We start from the raw sequence: 12,140 nt of genomic DNA, 5'->3' as shown, positions 1-12,140 counted from the left end.
GTGCAGGTATATGCTCTAATTGTTCTTTGTTTGTTTATTTATTTGTTTGTTTCTCTTCATTACACTGGCAGCATTCATATATGCATTCTTAGGTTGTTCTGACCTGACATTTCCCACGTCTGTTTTTATCATTTGCGAATAATGAGAAAATTCTGGAAGTAATCAGGTGTAATACCTTGGATTCCATGAGACCTGCACATTTTTGCCTTTCCATTTTTGAAAAGACACAAACTTTAATATTACCTATACTTAAAGTACAGATTTTTACCTACCAGTTTGAAATGTTATAGTATATGTTTGAAAAGAATGTTAATTTACAATTTAATATTTCCATGTATAAAAATTTATAATATTCTACTGGACCAAAACTAGTTTGTTTGAAATAAAGTATCACTGTACTGTTTTTAAATATTTTCTGCTAAAACCAGAAAATACCATAGTCTTTTAAAAAAATGACTCCAGTATGACAGGACTAAAACCTGCATGGTTTTAGACCAGTGCTTTAGAACAACATATAATTTTTTATTAAGGGTTGTTTTTTGTGCTAATTTCCTTGTGGTTCTCAGATGCCTTCCTAACATGGATCTGTGGTTTTAGTTTGATAATAAATGAAAAAGTAATTAAGAAAGCATAGTTATAGAAACAGTGCAGTTTAATTATTGCTCACTGAGATATTTCTGCCGTAAGAGAGGGAAATGCAGAAGGTGATTGCTTGTATGACTTCCTCTTATATCATGGTTGGCACATGAAGTGCCATGACAGACTTCTGTAATTAAGAGAATTTTATTATCAGACTATTGTAAAATCTCTATTGTTCCGTTGCTGTTTCCCCCTAAATAAATATCTGTCCAGAAGGAGATATGAGATGAAACAAACAACAAAATGACAGAGAAAATGTATTTCATCAACTGAATTAGTGAAGCAAAATGGAACTTCAGTAACCCAGGGGGATCAGTGATGAGGTAGGAAACCTTTTTGCCTTTATGTAATTGGTTTGAATCAAGCCCAAGTCAATACAAAGCAAAAGTTCCTAATGTTTATATGGGGTCTCGAGAAAATGAATCCAAATTAACTTTGAAAAGGGACTAGCTAAACTACATGACATCCTTTTATGGACACTCTTAATTGAAGTTACAGTGGCCTTGATTCAATTTAGCTTAAATTAAATTCTAAATAAGAATGTCCACACTAAGATTTAATGCAATAGAATTAACCCACTTAAAAGTTAATTCCGATTAAAATTCTAGAATGTTTCTGGGTGCACTAGGACCAAGCTGTATGGTGGTGGCTTTTATGCAAGAATTTTAGTTCACTGTGAATAGTTCACAGATTGCTCCTATTCATACCAATATGAACAGTCTGAACACAGAAGTTAGGATTGTTTTGTCCTCATCACCCTTGGAGTGACTCCCTGGAGTGACATCCAGGGAGAGGACAACAAAGAAGTCATATAATTCCTCTTAAGAAATCTAAGTTTGTCCTAAAGAAATATCCATTGCGTGTCATCTGATGTTTTCTATGATTTTCCTGTGAAATTAGTTTTATTGAGGATACAAACTGTGAATGATGCTTAAGAGTAAAATTATATTTATAAATAAAGAGAAATACCAGACTGACTGAAATTCAATCAATGTGAAATATGTTAATTTCCAGCTAAAAAGCAAATATTTTTGCTTGGACCCATGTACGCTCAAATTCTCATTTTTAAAATGTTTATTTCATGTTAATTTCTTTTAACTGATGTTAAAAAGAAAAGTTTAAACCTTAGGAAAAAATGAGAGAGGAAACATGAAATCATGCTGGAAAATAAGGTGGGTGAAATAAAGCTGTTTCCTGTATAACAAAATGAAAGACAAGAAGAAAAAGGCACACTGGGTCAAACTCACCCTTGATTGAACTCCCCTGAAATCAATGGTGATTCAGGAGGATTGAATGTGTCCAATCACATTTAGGTCTTTCATATATCAGTGTCTCAGTGATTCAGCTGAGTCTTGTAAGGCTTGCAGGAGAGAACTGGGAAGTATCTATGGTACAGCAATATCCACTCTGCTTCCTCCACTTAAATGCTTCAAGGGGCCACAGAACTATGTCCCAGAGCAAAACAGTGAAACGTGCAAAGGGGAGAATAATTTGCATTGTGAGTGTTTTGATTTGTGTGGTCTCCTGAGCAATCAGTTTGCATTGCAGGGCTGTCTATCTAGCCTGCTTTGGCCTCCACTGTATTTAACTAAAAATAAAAGAAAAAACAAAGAGATAAAAACTGCTGGGCTTTGAAACCTCCCAGGTTTTTAGACATTATTTCAATGGTTCCCTTAACTGTTGTTGAGACTTTTAAAGGCCTAGAGCAGTGAAAAGGGAAAACTGATTTTTAAGAATGTAGATAAAGTTACCCAGTTCTATAGTCACAGACATGGCGTTTCATTGTAAACCAATCTGTTTTTAAAAAGCCAAACACCTCTGACAGGAGTCAATCCATGAAGAAATAAAAAAAAATATTAGGAAGAGATGAGATTACTGTAAACCATTTCACTGATTTTGGATGATGATGCATGGCAGTTCTCTGTTAAGGGCATAGCATGCGTTCCTTTTTTTAGTGACAAAAGCATCCCATGGAAAACCAGAATGATATCATGGCACTGTGTAGGGCAGGGAACAGCATGCAAACTGTTTGCCCTGCTCCTGAACTGAGAGCTCAAGTCCTTGAGGGTTCAGCCAGGTGGAAAGGCATTTCCAGAGAGAAAAGGGGGGAGGTGAGGTGGGCGGGAGGCTGTGGTGGGTGAATCCCCAGAAATGTGATTCCATCAGCCCCAACCCTGCACTGCCATATGGGGACACACATGTCAGGCTGCTGGAGCAGATGTTGCTGGAGGATTTCTGACCCCCGTGGAACTCCCTGCCCACAGTTCAGTCTCTGTTCTGGGACCAAGGTTAACCCTCGTGTGTTCCAGTACTTTGTGGAGCTAAAGCATATTGTGTGTGTGCGTGTCTCTATGCTGGAATTCCCTTGGCTGCTTCTGCTGGCACTGCTGCCAAAAGGGGATCAGTCTCAGGCCCTTGGAGCATTCAGAGTTCCTGAAAAGAGAGTCAAAAGAGTTACTTCTTCATAAGGGCATCCTGGGATTTGGACCTATTTTTGTTGCTGTACTCCAAGCTCTGTTCCATACAGAAACTATTTTCAATTTTCTGGTGCTGATGCTACTGGAGGAGACTTCCCAGCATAATTAGCTGCTTGACACACCTAGCTTCTCTTCACATGTTTGGAAATCTGCTGTTTAATTTGCAACTGTAGAGAGGCTTGTTTTCTGAAAAAATGCAGATATCATTGCAAAGGGTTTTTCTCTCAGAAAACCTCTTAAAAGAGTGTGAGGTACAGCATACATAACTGTGCTGTATAGAGTGAAGCAAGATGCATATTCTGAATGCATGCACATATTTGTCAACTTGAAAAAAATTGAAAAAAGTGATTTGAATGTTTCTCAACGTGAAATTTTCTGGGACATGGCTGAGGAAGAGGTTTTTTTGGGATTTAACAATTCTTCAGCTGAGACTTGATTCTGATGTATTTGTGATATGTAATTTTACCGTGATAGTTTAAACACCTGATATTTGATAAATTCTGTCTATATTTTCAACGCCGTACATATAACATCACATCTCAATTTTATTTCATGGCAGCTGTAGAGCATGAACCAAAGTGTGCTAGATCATACTGTATCTTAAACCATATATTGGGATAAAGCCATGGCCTTTGCACTGCACAGCTCTGCATGATAGTTATTCATAGACCCAGAGACAAGACAGAAAGCAAAGTATGAGTTGCCAACAGCAACTAAACTGCCAGTGATCCAGCTAAGGGTCACTGGAGCTTGGGGAAATATCTTTGCCACCTGCCATACCTCATTAGGCAGATGTTTGGAAATGGTGTGGAAGTTCCCTTTTGTTATCAAAGCCCCCCCCTTTACAGGAAAATCCTTCAGCAGTCAGAGGGAGCATAGTCACTTTCTCCTGGTAGGGTAGCAAAGGGAGAACAAAACACATCAGGGCCAAGGTCTAATTACAAAAAAAAAAAAAAAATTAAAAAAAAGAAAAAGAAGAAAAGGGAGGTTTTATTACAATGCCCATAAGGAAGGCATCTCTGCATACACATTTGGCAGAGTTACATTTCAGTAGGGTAACTACGGTGTCCTTCAAGCTGTCCCTAAGGAAAGCTGCACTGTGCATAGCTGCAGAGGTAGATTAGCTCTGTCATTCCTTGCTTCATCTTCTGCACTGGATCTTAAGAGGACACTGCTTTTAGCTCAGAGGAAAATGTGTTGTACATCGAGAGAAACAAAGAGTCAGATAAACTATAGAGAAGAGAACATGCATATCAAAACTCAGTATCAAAAAGAAGATTTTTTTTATTTCTGTGCAAATAGAAAACCAAACTAACAACTCTCCGTATATGTCTGGGAATGTCTCCGTGGCCATAAAGAGAATGTACATTACTGTGCTAAAAAAACAGATGAGATATGCTGTGGTAATTAGAGCAGTGCCACAGACACACTTAAGGTTGTGTTTGGAAACACATTTGATAATTATACTGTGTCAGAGGGACCGATTGTGCAGTAAGGGAAATTCTTTTTCAACTAAGTTTTTAGTCTATACAGTAGAGGGCACTAGTGGTATTGACTTGACCAATAGAGTTGCTATTTTGGTAGTAGAAAAATGAGAAAAAAAATTACTTAGAAAACAAAGAGGTGTCAACAAAGACTAAAGAAGCTGGTTGATGGTCTGTGTTCCATGTGTGGGTTTGTAAAGCTAAACCTTCATGTGTCTCTAGCATAAATAGCTATTGAATAGCAAATTACTCTAGTACAGAGCTCCAGATGGATCTTTATGTAAAGCCCATTAAAATATTTCCATAACACCCTTCAAGGCTTTAAATTAATTTTCCACTGTGATTTTGTGCTGGCTAATTTTTTTTCCAGGATATTTCCAAGATATTTATGATTTAAAATTACCCTGATATAAAATACCTCCACCAAGACTTCCTGAATATTTAAGCTCTGAGCTCTGGAAAACCACCAGTATAAAAGAAAGGATCTTTTTACTGCATTCTTCCTGCCACTAGGAATCTTACTGCCATATGTCAGCCTCATGCAAACCTCACTAGCTGGAAGTGAGGACAGGCAAGATATTGCCTAGTACATTTTCTGCTGGTCATGGTCACTTTTTTGGATTATCAGCTCCCCTGAACTTTAGCAGCACCAAGTCCACTTAGTTTAGTCTTGTCCTAAATCCTGCATTTTGCTTCCTGTATTGCCAAAGAAGAGGGGGGGAAAGTCAAGTAATATAAATAAATCCAAAGTTAAATCAAATGGTAGAAATGTTGCAGGAAAATGTTGCAGAGGGATGGAAATACAGATATTATGTACTTATGTATTAAACAAGATATGGTTTAGACACAGAAAGATCAAACAAAGCAGTACAGGTGAAAATATATCTAGAACTTTGCATTCACATATCACAAATTGGTGATTCTGTCTTCAAAACTATAGACTCAGAGAAGCTATCAATTAGTCAGTAACCAAACTTGCACTTGAAGTTTGCACAGATTTGAATTTTACAGAAACCTGACGGTGTCAGATTTCCCTGGAGGTCTTTGATAGATGGTTGTACTGAAGCATATGTTTGATTGAGACGTCCCTAGCACAAGACTAAGGAGAACAGTAAATGTAAAAGCCAAAGGCAATTTTGGCCTTCAGTACAAGGAAAAAGCTGTTCTATGTGAATGATTCATTGTTTCAGTCAATAACCAAAAATAGGAAGGATATGGGGAATTTATCTTAAGAAGATAAAAGCATTTCTTTCAAAAATCTTTTTGCAACTGAGACGTGGAAACATTTTGGTTTGGTTTAGACAACATTTACTGATCAACCTCATAACTGGATAATTTATTTGTTGTAATGATGTACTCAAGTAAAATGATTTTTTTCCCCCATGGAGCATATGTGTAGTGATGAAAAGGGAAGATTTGTTGGATGAAGAACTAGATAAAGGAAATGTTGGGTGATACCATCAGGTTCAAGTAATTGGAACAGGAGGAAAGTGCCTTGGAGTGCTGGCAGCGTGGCTTGGGATCATCAGCTTTAAGGAGACTAAAAAAAGAGCAGCTGAAGGGATTTGGGGCATACACAGTTTCATGTTGAGGGTGCTTGCTCTCCCATGGCCTTTCTTATTTCTCTGCACTTTTTTGTTCTACGAATGCTATAGTTCTGGTCCTTCAGGGAATCCAGGATACAGGACTGAGAGCAGACAGTCACAAAAAGAAAGGTAGAGAAACTCTATGACATCCTCCAAAGCTGACCTTTAGTAGTGAATTGGTCTGAGAAGGAGATTCCTGCACCTCTGCAAGCCCCATGTGCTGCCTGTGCCTCACCAGCCTTGTGTAAAAGCATAACTGGCAGCTCTGAAGGAAGGCACAGCAGGCTGAGTTCTCATCCCACTTTCAGTGAACACAAAAGCATTGCACCAGTGCAGTGGTAAAATAATTGGTTTGTTGTGTTTCTGTGTCTGTTTTATTACTTGTTAATGGAATTCGTTATTCAGTCCAAGTCCTTAGGGTAAAAGTTTTAGAAGAGTTTTGAAAATGAGAAAGGAAAAACAAATTACTGCACAAAAAAAAAAAAAAAAAAAAAAAGAAAAAAGGGACAAAAATGCTAATACAATCACATTAGCTCTCACAGATGATGGACAATTACTATTCAGCAGCAAAATTCATGGGTCACAGATCTTAACTAAGGACTCTAAAATTGATATTAGGCTCTAATAGAATTCTTTTTACCACAATGGTAGGTTTTTCTTCATAACTGTGTAAGAAAGATGGGAACTATGGCCTTTTCACCTGCTTTTTGAAGATAGTTTTACTACAGTTGGACTTTTGCAAGCCAACTTGAATTCTAGTGATCAGAGTGATTCCATACATCCTGTTCAGCACCTCTGGAGAGACGAGTGACCTTGTGAGCCTGCAGAGAAAAGGAAGGTGTGTAGAGCAGCCACCCCTCATCTAGTCCAGTACATTATCCTAAAGCCATGAAGCTGATTTCAGGAGTTACAGGTGTTGGCAGAAGGAAGGGATGGAGGGGTAGGAGCAGTAATAATATCTAACACCACAGCCACAGGGTTCTCCAGAGCCATGGGACAGAAGTATAAGCTGCAGAGAGAGAAGTTGAGTGACTTGCTGAAGGTTGCAAAACACATTAGTTTCATGAATCTTTCATAACAAGAATGATGTTTTATAAATAGCACATACAGAGAGATCAAACATACAGATACAGCCCAGACTTTCTAGTTCCCTTCACAATTTTTTAACCATTATATTGGCTTTCTCTGCAGTAAATTATTAAAAACGAGATGGGAACACTTGGTAGCTCTGAACCCTTATAACAGATTTTTTAAAAATGCAGAAATGAATTCTCAAAAACACATTGTCTGAATATATAATTAGAAAAAAAAGTATTTCATTAAATGAATTGCTGTGAGATGAAAGTTAATATATTTTCCTGGGTCTTTTTAGTTTGTTTTTTTTTTTTTTTTTCTTTAAAGAAAGGTCTCTTTTTTTCATGAAATGAATCAATTTGGAGCCTCGAGTGGAAAACCATTGCCTTATTGTATTTTGTTTTACTGAATATATATGTACTATCCATCTGGGTGCTCTAGGTTATAAATATGCTTTAAGCTTGCTGTAATTTCTGAGACTTCACTTTTGGCTGATTTATAAGAAATTTCATTAATCTCAGCAACAGAGGAATCTTGAACTGAGCAGCAGATTGAAAATGAACCAAAGGCTGGGGACTATAAAAACTGCCACACATGAATCAGTACTGAAGTTCTTAAAATGGTAATGATCATTTGTAGTGTAGAGGTCTTTTTTCTCTTTGCAGTAAGACTTTTTTGAGAGTTTTTTCAAGGTGCCAATGAAACTGCCAACCCTGCAGCTACAGGGATATTTTTCAGCATTTAAATAAATGGCTCTTCTCATTTCTGTGTTCAGTACACATTTGCTAATGAGTGCTTCTCTGCTGCTGGTGCCAAACAAAAGAATTGAAGAGGACATATCATTAAATTGGATGATACTCAGCATGCTTCTTTATTTTATTTTTTTTTTAACTATTGTAGGTAAAATCTTGTCCTTTCATCTGCATGACACTGAGTTTTAGAGACTTACTTCTAGTTAAACTCTGATTCAGAAATCATGTTTGTTATTGAGACAAAGATTTTTACCCATACCAGGCAGGAGGCTCCACTTGCTTTTCATATTATCTGTTGTCTTGTCTTGCAACATGTAAAAAATTCAATACTCTGATAATTCCTGTCTTAGTACATTCCCACGTTACTAACTTTTGCCTTTTGAGGTGCTTGTGCTTTCTTTCAACTCTCCTCTGAGTTACATTTCTTTTAGGTATTCATTGTGGTAGAACTTCTTATCTGCCATCCACCTCCCTACATGGTACATTGGAATGTGCAGGAGAACTAATGTAATGCTGTTTCTTATCTCCTTGCCAGCTGCAGCTGATACACATATCTGTACAGAAAAATAATATTAGAAATTCTATACCTGTTCTCACTATTGGATTTCAAGAAATTGGTAGAGTTGACTGAAAGGACTAGAGAAGGCTTTGTTGAGAGAACACAATTATTTGAGATTAAATTAATGTTCTCCTTCTCCTTTCTTCCTTTCTTTCAGACGATTCAAACTCCAGAAGGACCAACACCAAATAAATTATGAATGTTGAACAAGATGACCTTACATCCACAGCAGATAATGATAGGTCCTAGGTTTAACAGGGCCCTATTTGACCCCCTGCTTGTGGTGCTGTTGGCTCTTCAGCTTCTTGTGGTGGCTGGTCTAGTGAGGGCTCAAACTTGCCCTTCTGTCTGCTCCTGCAGCAACCAGTTCAGTAAAGTGATTTGTGTACGGAAAAATCTTCGAGACGTGCCAGACGGCATCTCCACCAACACCCGGCTACTCAATCTCCATGAGAACCAGATCCAGATCATTAAAGTTAATAGCTTCAAGCATCTGAGGCACCTAGAAATCCTGCAGCTCAGCAGGAATCACATCAGAACAATTGAAATAGGGGCTTTCAATGGTCTGGCCAATCTGAACACTTTGGAACTCTTTGACAATCGTCTGACCACTATCCCAAATGGGGCTTTTGTATACCTGTCAAAACTGAAGGAACTGTGGTTGAGAAACAACCCCATTGAGAGCATCCCTTCTTATGCTTTTAACAGAATCCCTTCTCTCCGGAGGTTGGATCTGGGGGAATTGAAGAGGCTTTCATACATCTCAGAAGGTGCCTTTGAAGGTCTGTCCAACTTGAGGTATTTGAACCTTGCCATGTGCAATCTTCGAGAGATCCCTAACCTCACTCCGCTTGTAAAACTGGATGAGTTAGATCTTTCTGGGAATCACCTGACTGCCATCCGGCCAGGTTCCTTCCAAGGGTTAATGCATCTTCAGAAATTGTGGATGATACAGTCCCAGATTCAAGTGATAGAGAGGAATGCTTTTGATAACCTTCAGTCACTTGTAGAGATCAACCTGGCACACAACAATCTAACACTACTGCCTCACGACCTGTTCACACCGCTCCGCCTGGAAAGGATCCACTTGCATCACAATCCTTGGAACTGCAACTGTGATATCCTTTGGCTCAGCTGGTGGATTAAAGACAAGGCACCCTCCAATACTGCATGCTGTGCCCGTTGCCACACGCCTCCCAGTTTAAAAGGAAGGTACATCGGTGAGCTGGACCTGAATTACTTCACGTGCTATGCTCCAGTCATAGTGGAGCCACCAGCAGACCTCAACGTCACGGAAGGCATGGCTGCGGAGATGAAATGCCGGGCATCCACCTCCCTGACCTCCGTATCTTGGATTACTCCAAACGGATCCGTGATGACGCACGGGGCGTACAGAGTTCGGATCGCTGTGCTCAGCGACGGCACGCTAAATTTCACAAAGGTAACTGTGCAAGACACGGGTTTGTACACGTGCATGGTGAGTAACTCTGTTGGGAATACCACGGCTTCTGCCACGCTGAATGTCACCGCCCTGGATAACCCTGGTTACACGTACTTCTCGACCGTCACGGTAGAGACTGTGGAACCTTCTCAGGATGAGGCACAGACCACAGAGCAGGTTGGGCCCACACCAGTTACCAACTGGGAAACCATTAACATGACAACCTCACTCACTCCACAGAGCACAAGATCAACAGAAAAAACGTTCACCATTCCTGTGACGGACGCAAACAATGGGATCCCAGGAATAGATGAGGTTATGAAGACTACCAAAATCATAATTGGTTGTTTTGTGGCTATCACTCTCATGGCTGCTGTGATGCTGGTAATTTTCTACAAAATGAGGAAACAGCATCACCGGCAGAACCACCATGCTCCAACACGGACTGTAGAGATCATTAATGTGGATGATGAGCTTACAGGTGACACGCCCATAGAGAGTCATTTGCCCATGCCAGCAATAGAGCATGAGCACTTAAATCACTATAACTCTTATAAATCTCCTTTCAACCACACAACAACAGTTAACACAATAAATTCAATACACAGTTCAGTGCATGAACCGTTATTGATCCGAATGAACTCGAAAGACAATGTTCAAGAGACTCAAATCTAAAACATTTATGACATTAAGGGGTGGGGTGGGGGGACAACAAAAGATGGTTTATAAAACAAATGACACAAATGACTGGGCTAAATCTACTGTTTCAAAAGTGTCTTTACAAAGAAAAAGAAATTTATTTATTAAAAATTCTATTGTGATCTAAAGCAGACAAAATTATGTGTATTCCTCAGAACCTGTTTTTGCTGCAGTTATTTACCCTCCTCGTTCCCGTTTTCCTGCCCAACCTACTCTGACTCCCATTTGCCATATTTTTCATAGGAGATCTTGATTCCCTAAAAGAACTGATCTAGGAAATTTTGTAAGAATTCTGTTACACTTTGGGAATTTTTATGGTGAATTCTAGTGGTGAGATTCGGTCTATTTTGTCACTTTCTCTTTTTTCTTTTGCTTTCTCATGCCCTTTTTGAAAATATTCAACAGAGAATGGAGTAATAACAATAACTTTGCAAGTGAGAAAAACAAGTAAACCTTTTTTTTCTCCATGTAATGATTTGCTCTGTATTTACCGAAAGCACCATTCTGTGGAAAAAAATGGAAAAAAAAGTAAAAAAAAAAAACCAAACCAAAAATTAATTTACTTGTGGAAGCCTATAAAACCCATGATCTTTTAAGCAATTCTAGAACCAGAATTTGTAGTTCAAACACTAAACTAAGATTATAAATAAAATATTGGTTTTTTTCTGTACTTGGATATAGCTCATTCTTAGTGTGGCTTTAAACATCAAAAGTTTGCTAAAATTCTTACAATAATCTGGTCTGATGGTCCAAAACACAATCACTTTAAAGAGAATAATTAAACCATTTTGGATCATTACAGTTTTCATTTTAGTTTATGAAAACAACATACTGGCAAACAAGGGTGTTTGATTTCTAATGAAAGATTGAGATTTATTCCTTCTAATGGTGTTTGCAATTAGCTCTATTACATCACAAGATACTTTTCACAATGCCAGAAAAGTTTTGCAAGGAGCTTCAGTTTCACTGAATTTATTAGACAAAACTGAAAACTTTTTTCTGATTTTTATTATCTGTAACTTTCAATAAGAAAATTCATCTTTATATCAAAGTTAGTGGTTTCCACTTCAGTTGTTCTGGGACTTCTAGGCACAAATATGAAAGAAGCTTAGCCATAATAATACCTGTAATAAGAGCTGTATCCCTATGTGCAAAATCAAATCAAAATCGTGTTCCTGGAGTAAATCACAGGAAGAAATCTGAGGATTTGGGTTTAAAAACCAGAAAGAACAAAGTCAGACAAATCAGAGGGTATTATAAGTTACTGTAATTTTCATGACAGATAGACACCCTGCAGAGTACCTGGTTTCCATTAATTTAAACTCAGACTCATTTACCAATTGGAAATGCACACCCTTTGCTTTTCTGTTCATATACATTCTCTGGATTCAGCTGGTTGGTATAGGACTGGTATACACTGTGCATGCTG

General features: G+C 38.3%; 1 protein-coding gene across 6 annotated transcripts in view; it reads left to right on the top strand.

Annotated features, from left to right (window-relative positions):
• LRRC4C (leucine rich repeat containing 4C) overlaps positions 1-11,381 on the top strand; it is a 473,950-nt gene extending 462,569 nt beyond the window's left edge. For 5 of the 6 annotated variants that reach the window (XM_088166807.1, XM_088166804.1, XM_088166805.1 and 2 more), the window contains one exon: positions 8,729-11,381. In XM_088166807.1, the coding sequence (XP_088022933.1) occupies positions 8,771-10,687 (1,917 nt within the window). In that variant the 5' untranslated portion in view covers positions 8,729-8,770 and the 3' untranslated portion in view covers positions 10,688-11,381. Of the gene's footprint in view, positions 1-6,837; positions 7,025-8,728 lie in introns of all 6 variants that reach the window. The other variant, XM_088166808.1, reaches the window with a different exon arrangement.
• The last annotated feature ends 759 nt before the right edge of the window (positions 11,382-12,140 follow it).

This window comes from Sturnus vulgaris, chromosome 6 (genome assembly GCF_052056855.1).
Source record: "Sturnus vulgaris isolate bStuVul1 chromosome 6, bStuVul1.hap1, whole genome shotgun sequence".
Classification (NCBI taxonomy): Eukaryota; Metazoa; Chordata; class Aves; order Passeriformes; family Sturnidae; genus Sturnus; species Sturnus vulgaris.
Note: the sequence above shows the minus strand (reverse complement) of the source record. Positions and strands in the feature narration are given on the sequence as shown.